The 7,316-nt window shown below is 36.9% G+C and overlaps 1 protein-coding gene across 2 annotated transcripts; it reads left to right on the top strand.

Moving 5' to 3' along the window:
* Window positions 1-2,005: 2,005 nt before the first annotated feature.
* Window positions 2,006-6,206, top strand: LOC113278371 (cold-responsive protein kinase 1-like). 2 transcript variants are annotated; one of them, XM_026527237.1, is made up of 7 exons: window positions 2,006-2,503; window positions 3,742-3,878; window positions 3,981-4,096; window positions 4,221-4,431; window positions 4,535-4,772; window positions 5,252-5,402; window positions 5,603-6,206. In XM_026527237.1, exons 2-7 carry the CDS (start codon window positions 3,809-3,811, stop codon window positions 5,969-5,971), a joined length of 1,155 nt encoding a protein of 384 aa, XP_026383022.1. In that variant the 5' UTR covers window positions 2,006-2,503; window positions 3,742-3,808; the 3' UTR covers window positions 5,972-6,206. The 2 variants fall into 2 exon arrangements, with proteins under 2 accessions (XP_026383022.1, XP_026383018.1); XM_026527233.1 differs by having other exon boundaries at window positions 2,006-2,450.
* The last annotated feature ends 1,110 nt before the right edge of the window (window positions 6,207-7,316 follow it).

Consider the following 7,316-nt stretch of genomic DNA (forward strand, 5'->3'; position numbering starts at 1 on the left):
ATAGCTCATGAGTAGAAGAATATCCATCAAAGTAAGCTATGATGGAATAAAAAATTGTTGAATTCAAAAAATAAATATATCCATCCAGTCTAAGTAAAGTGAGTTTTCGACTGCATTAGTTTTATTTCTAGGAGCAATGAATTGAACTAGACAAGGATGCAATCCATCACGAAATTTTATTACTTTAAATTTATTAATCGTTGGAAGCGTCAAGGAACTCCATGTTAAGAAATTATCATCTCCTAAGTCTAGATTGACAATGCTTGTTAATTGATTCAAAAGTACTTTCGAAAGATGGAAGGAATTCGTGAATCATAAAAGATGCATAAACAAGATCAAGAATTAAAGAGGCAAAAGGACTTTAGAAACAAGTGGTAAATTTAAGATCTGGAAACTTTGGAAAAACAAGAAATTTTGTCCCATGACAAAGATCAAGAATCACGATGCAGATTCAAGATGAAAGAAGAAGAGATGAAATCCGTGACAAAGGATAAAGAGTGAAGAATCAAGAATCAAATTGCAGAATCTTACCAGAGAAACTCTGTTTCTCCATGTGATACCATAATTGTTTAGAAGAAAACAACGAATTTAATTCTCGTTAATCTCAACAGAAATACAGACTGTCATAAAAATATGACATGATAACTGTTATAGATAACCAAAGGCAATGATACTGACCGTAGCAGAAAACGGAACAACAAATAAACCTTCACAGACAGAAAAGTCCAAATACACCCACACAAACAATAAGGGCAGACACTTTAGACATACTATTGTTACTTGTTTTCTCCAATTATCCCCACCCCTCTTTTTTTTCTTTTTTGAAACAAGAAGATATATTGAGAAGATTACGTGTTTACAGGGTTAATATCCTCTAGTAATTAACTAGCAACGTTACTAGGAGGAAAATATATCCAGACACTACTCATTCTCTCAGTTATAGCTGATTTTGATAGAATATCAGCTACTTTATTCATCTTCTTCCGCACATACATAAACCTTCGGGAGTTAAACTTACTAAAAAAGATTTTATCTCAACAATTAAATTTTGGAGTCCCCGGTCAATATTGGAGGTATCTTTATTAACCACATCAACCACAATCTTCGAGTCTAACTGAAAATGTAGATTTCTCAGATGTAAATCACTAGCCCATCTATCTGCTTCCAGTAGACCTCTACATTCTACTTGATCAGTTCCCCATGAATTAGCTAAGTGGAAGCTTTCTGCTTTCCCTCTCTCCATTTCTTGTATGCTAGAGAGTTTAGCTTAATGATAAGTCCTATGGACTAGATTTGGCTGCTAGATTGGCCAAAAAGTGTTACAATTCAAAAAAAAAAGTGTTTTCTCTTTGTTAACACTAGTTCTCTCTCTCCTAACATTTGCTCGCATGTGAACTAGCATCGAGATAGTTGCGCTGAATCGTCCAGCGCCACAAAAATCACCTTTTCGCTAAATGATTCAGCACATTTAGATGTTTTTTTGATCTGACGGCTGATATTAGTTATGCTAAACCAAACAACGTTGAGCACCGAATGTCATAGGATTTAGCCTTTGATATTTTGCTATTTTCCCTTTTCAATTTTTATTTATGGTCCCCCAATTTTTCCTACCCTTAACAGAACTCTTCCAACCCCATGAGCTCCTTGTATTGAGCCCGACATGTCCACTATCCATCTGTGTAGACCACATGTAGTCTTTAGCAATTGGGCAAATTCTATTACTCGGATTCATGATTGCAGTAACAAATTAAGGATCACGAGACTCTAGATTCTTGGCCTTTGGAGAGGCGGCTGAAGGGTTTAGTTTATGCAAAAACAAAAAACAAACAAAAAAACGGCAATTATATGTACCTTCAAAGATAGATAAATGAGGAGAAAAGGACATTTTTCACAGCTAAAAAAGACTCAAGTTGTAGGAGTGTACAGGGCGCGCAGTTGATGGTAAAAAGTCCACTAGAACCAGAATGAATGAATTACGCGTCTCTCCCTGCGTGTCCCCTCCCTCCGTAGACTTTGTGGACTTTTCTGTTTTTCTCCCTTTTCTTTATGAGAGCTTAGGTTGAATGATAAAAGTCCTCAGAGAATACAGGTTACAGTCAAACATTGCTGAGAAGAAGAAACGCTTAAAGCATTTACATTAACGAAATACATAATCTCTTTACTCTGTTTCTCAGCTGTTTCTTTCTCTATGTTTAAATATAATCTCAAATTGGATGCTGTGTTTGCGTATCTAATCAGGTGAGAGGTGTGTAGTCAGTCAGTCTTAGGTAGAACCAAGCACCACCACCAGCACCTCCTCCTTCTTCTTCTTTAATTTATTCTTCTCTGCAGCAGCCATCTTCAACCAACACACCAACCAATTTTCAACAAAAACTATCTGACTTCACTTGGATTATCCATTCACTCCTTTCTCTCATCATACAAAGCTGCTTCTTCTGCTGGTTCTCTGGGTAATTCATTTGCTCCTTTCTCTCTATCGAGTACTTGTTAATTTTTTGTAAAAGTAAGTTCATTTTTTAGTCGTTTGTTACTGATTTCTTAAGTTTGATTGTGTAAAAATTTGATATTTCTTGTCAGAAAAGATGTTTTTTTGTGATGAATTAGTTCATTTCAAGTTGTGGGTTTCAATAATTGTTTGATTTTTGTTTGTTAGGCATATGGGTTTGTAGTTGTTGTACAGAATATGCTTGTCTTTGTTCTTTTATGTTAGGGTTGTTGACTGAATTTGAACTTGAAAACACAGCTAACAATTGAGCATAACTCACTAACCCAGTTGTTGTGCTGTCTTGCTACAAACTTGAATGGATGTTTGGTTTAATCAAGGTTGAAATAGATGTGTCTGTAAATGAACCAGAGTTTACAGCTTACATGATTCCCCAAGTTGTATCACATGACGACAACTTTATACTCTATTATTTATACACACTTGGATTGTGGTTGCATTGAAATTGGCATCTCAAATGCAAATCTCAAGAGGAAATTAAATTGATGTTTGACACCCGGAAAGCTAGATTGATCTCCTTAGTTTGCACGGCTCAAGGAGGTACAGAAGAGCATTGTTTGATTGAATTGGAAGTAAAACCCATATGGGATTTTTTGGTAATTGGGTCTGGGGGGTTTTTCTAGGATCCCCGGAGAAACTGGGTTTTGGCTTTTTATGTGTCTATGTTTGATTAGCTTTACAAGTAACAACAACGGGTGAAGCCGACAGTTTCAGGGAGAATTCACCTGGCTGAAATAGAGAATCTAAGGATATGGCTGAGAGGCATCAGTGACTAGTTAGGTTATGCTAAATGACTTATTTGTACTTGGCTAAATCATCTCACTTCTTAATTCATGCTTGGGATAGTTTTATTTATTCATCTATCTGTCCTTTCGACATTTCTAGTCTAGTAAGTGTACTTCAGCATTATTTAGTTGGTTATTCATGTGATACCAATCAGAGTGGGGAATCCGACCTACGTACATTTTCAAGAATCAATCTATATCTATACATCTGGGGTTCATTAGTGATATATTTTTGTTTTTTAAAATTGCATATATTGCATAACTGGGTCTAAAGGTTGGCAAACTGAGGGATGTAATATGTTTGCAGCAATTCACAGAACCTGCAACAAATGCTAGCTATCTTTTCCTTCATTCTTTTAGTTTATTTTCATTTTCTTTGACCACATATTATGTGGTTGTACAAGGAACGGATTGGCTTATAAGGTTGTGCATCTAATGTTTCTTTCTTTGCAGGGTTTTGTTAGATCTCATCGAAGCGATTCTCACTATCAAATATCCAGGGGTGATACGTTGTACAACTATGTCTTGTTTCTCTTTCCTTTCTCGGAGGGCTTCAAGGCTCCCTAGACATCCTGCTGAAGTTGATGAAGGTTAGAGGATTACGAATTCACTGGAATGATTTCTTTTGCCCTTTCTTGCATGTGGTGTTTCCCTTTCTATGATGTTTCTAATGAGATAAATTTGAACAACAGAGCTATCAAGTGCTTATAATATTCATATATACACTTACAAAGAATTGAGAAATGCCACCGATGATTTTAGTCCATCTAATAAAATTGGGGAGGGAGGTTTTGGTTCTGTCTATAAGGTAAAACATCACAAACCTCTTCGACTTCAATTAATGCTCTGAAATTAAAATCTTCACTTATTACTTGCGCTAATTGAATCTAACCATCCTTACCATCTTTCTCGCCATGCTTGTTAATGAGCAGGGTAGACTTAAAGGGGGTGTATTTGCTGCTATAAAAGTACTATCAGCAGGATCAAAGCAAGGGGTTAGAGAGTTCCTGACAGAGATTAATGTGATCTCATCTGTTGAGCATGAAAACTTGGTTCAACTATATGGTTGCTGCGTGGAAGGCGACCATAGAATATTGGTGTATAATTATGTTGAGAACAACAGCCTCTCACAAACTCTCTTAGGTAACTTCTAACTTCTTAATGATTTGCAAATGTCTTTTCCTACTTTGAAACTAAAAAAACCTGATTTTCATGTTGTTAACAACCGTTTTTTCTCTGCTTTAAGGTTGCGGACACAGTAGCTTACAGTTTAGTTGGAGAACGCGAACTAAAATTTGTATAGGCATTGCTCGTGGGCTTGCTTTCCTTCATGAGGAAGTTCGCCCGCATATCATTCATAGAGATATCAAAGCAAGTAATATCCTTCTAGATAAAGACCTCAGCCCCAAAATTGCTGATTTTGGTCTTGCAAAGCTCATGCCTCCCAATGCCACTCATGTTAGCACACGCGTTGCAGGAACAATGTAAGTTCAGAAATTCCAGTTCTTCTTTTTGGTGTATTATGTAGTTTTGCAATGGGATCATGTCCTAGGACTTGAACACTGTTATAAAAACATACGGTTTCCAATAAATTTTGTGGTTGCTCACTAGTAAAGAAATTTGATACAAGAATATTCAACATCTGACACATATGATTGGTTAAGAGTTTGTTGGTCTTTTGCAATCAAACGGGGCCGTGATTGACCATCACCAGTCTTGGGGTCTTCATATGTGAGTCCAGGAGTAGCACCCAGTTTTGGCAACACATAAAACCATGCTCACTGTACTCAAGTGTAGTAATTCCTTGAAGAACTCAGCAATCAGATAAATGTTACTGAGATATTTAGTAGTAGATGAGGGTGCACATCACATAAAACTCAAGCATTAAGCCACTGGTATCTCAATTTCTTCAACTTACAATGCGTTTGTAACGTTGGCCCATATCTGTTTTTTCTTTTTGTAGAGGCTATTTGGCACCAGAGTATGCAATTCGAGGACAGGTGACACGAAAAGCAGATATTTACAGTTTTGGTGTTCTCATGTTGGAAATTGTCAGTGGCAGATGTAACAGAAACTCAAAATTACCTATTGGAGAGCAAGATCTTCTTGAAAGGGTGAGTTTTTTTTTCTCCCACGGGCAATTATGATATATATGTGCTAAATAAAATGACTTAACTTACACCAAATAATGGTAAACGTTTGCGATATTTTACACTAAAATAATTTCATTTGCTAACCCATGAATGGGTTGTAAAACACCATAAATAGGAGTTTGAATATTAAGACATTAATCAATAGAATTTTCATGTTTCAGACATGGGGACTTTATGAAAGGGCTGAGCTAGTGATGCTTGTGGATACGGCCATGGATGGAGATTTTGATGCGGAGGAAGCCTGCAAGTTCTTGAAAATTTCTTTGCTCTGCACCCAAGACGCACCAAAGCTTCGGCCTTCCATGTCAACAGTAGTGAAGATGCTGACAGGAGAGGTTGCTGTGAACGACGACATCACAAAGCCTGGTCTCATCTCTGATTTCATGGACCTCAAAGTGAGGAGCAATGACGACAAGCCCAGCACTTACAACACGGTATCATCTGGTTCAGACCAGAATGATCATTCAATGTCATCAGGAAACACTAGTTGTGCCACCATCACCTTCACCGATATCTCTTACCGGAGCTGATGGCTTTCCTCCTGGATAAATAGTCCTCGTTCGTTGTTTGTTTTTTTAATGGTGAGAAACCTTTGTATGTAAATTCTGTGTAGCCATGCCTTGTATGTATTATAGTGGGTATAAAGAGTGATACGGTGGAAGCCTTTGAAGAGGCATCAACACAAATGTTGTGATAGCTTTTTACAGGATTTCGAAGAACAGGCAATAATTTTGATGATACAGAAAGGATAATTTTTCTTGTTAATGTTCTTGGTGATTTACAGCTTTCCTACCTATAATAGATTAGGATGGCATTCTTGTTTACGGCGAATACCATATCCGAACTAGGCGCATCCATCCCACTGGTGTACATTACCAAGGCACCAAAACTAAGCCACTACAATACCAATGAAATCTCAACCTAAATGGACTCCCAAGAAACCAAAGTGGATCACATCACAATCTCCCACACTTCTCGGAGCAAGTGGATGTAATGGCTCCTCAATATCCATTACCATGTTTACGATAGGGAACTGTCGTCCAGGTTACATTTTGGTGTAGATTTTGTGAGTAAAACTACTCTTTCAGTTTCAAAGAGATAAGCTAATCACATTCATGTGTAATTTGTACATGCGACCAGCCTATTATTTTTTTGTGAAATGTAAGAAATATAAGTTACTAGGGTGATTATTATCCATGGCATCTGAGTCCTCTACTCCTCATTTTTTTTTTCTTTTTCTTTTTCATAGGTATAGTTGTTTTTTAATTCTCCAAAAGCATTCCATGCAAAAAATCAAAAGAAAAAAATCAAAAGAAAATAAAATAATAATAATAATTGCTCTCAATGCAGGCCACATTCCACAAACCAACATCATTAACATGTGTGTGGTCTGCATGTGAGCAACTCATAGTGTTGTTGTTGTTTTGGTGTGTATAATATACTAGTAAGTGCGAAGGAATGATTCCCAAAGTTTGGCAGGATACTACTGCATAGTATATATTTACATAAACAACTAAAAAAATCAGAAGAACAGTATCTAAAATGAAGATATTGTGTAACGTGGTCTAGGAAGCAGACTGGAAATTTACTCAGTCACCGCCACTCTTTGCCTGGCAGGCAATCTGTCTGGAACGATCTCACACCACCACCACCTACTCATTTAATCCTCTTTATTTATTAGTTTTTGGCCCGTTGCAAGTTAGTGTCTCCAAGCCCTGATCTTGAGTCTCTTTACTATACCATCATGTACGGGTTGGTCGTCTTGGTCGATAAGATTGGTTGGATTGTGAGAAAATTTTGGATTATATGTTTTCAGAAAAAGAAATGGAATGTATTTTCAGTGGATTAATCATTTTGTTTTTGTTAGAGAATGCT

The sequence above is a fragment of the Papaver somniferum genome, chromosome 1 (genome assembly GCF_003573695.1).
Source record: "Papaver somniferum cultivar HN1 chromosome 1, ASM357369v1, whole genome shotgun sequence".
NCBI classification, from domain to species: Eukaryota; Viridiplantae; Streptophyta; class Magnoliopsida; order Ranunculales; family Papaveraceae; genus Papaver; species Papaver somniferum.

Bases quoted from the DNA above. Each gene is read 5' to 3' on its own strand.
- LOC113278371 (XM_026527237.1), top strand. From the start codon at position 3,809: ATGTCTTGTTTCTCTTTCCTTTCTCGGAGGGCTTCAAGGCTCCCTAGA. The intron at 3,879-3,980 runs GTTAGAGGATTA...TTTGAACAACAG, and splicing joins TCCTGCTGAAGTTGATGAAG to AGCTATCAAGTGCTTATAAT. The intron at 4,432-4,534 runs GTAACTTCTAAC...CTCTGCTTTAAG, and splicing joins CCTCTCACAAACTCTCTTAG to GTTGCGGACACAGTAGCTTA.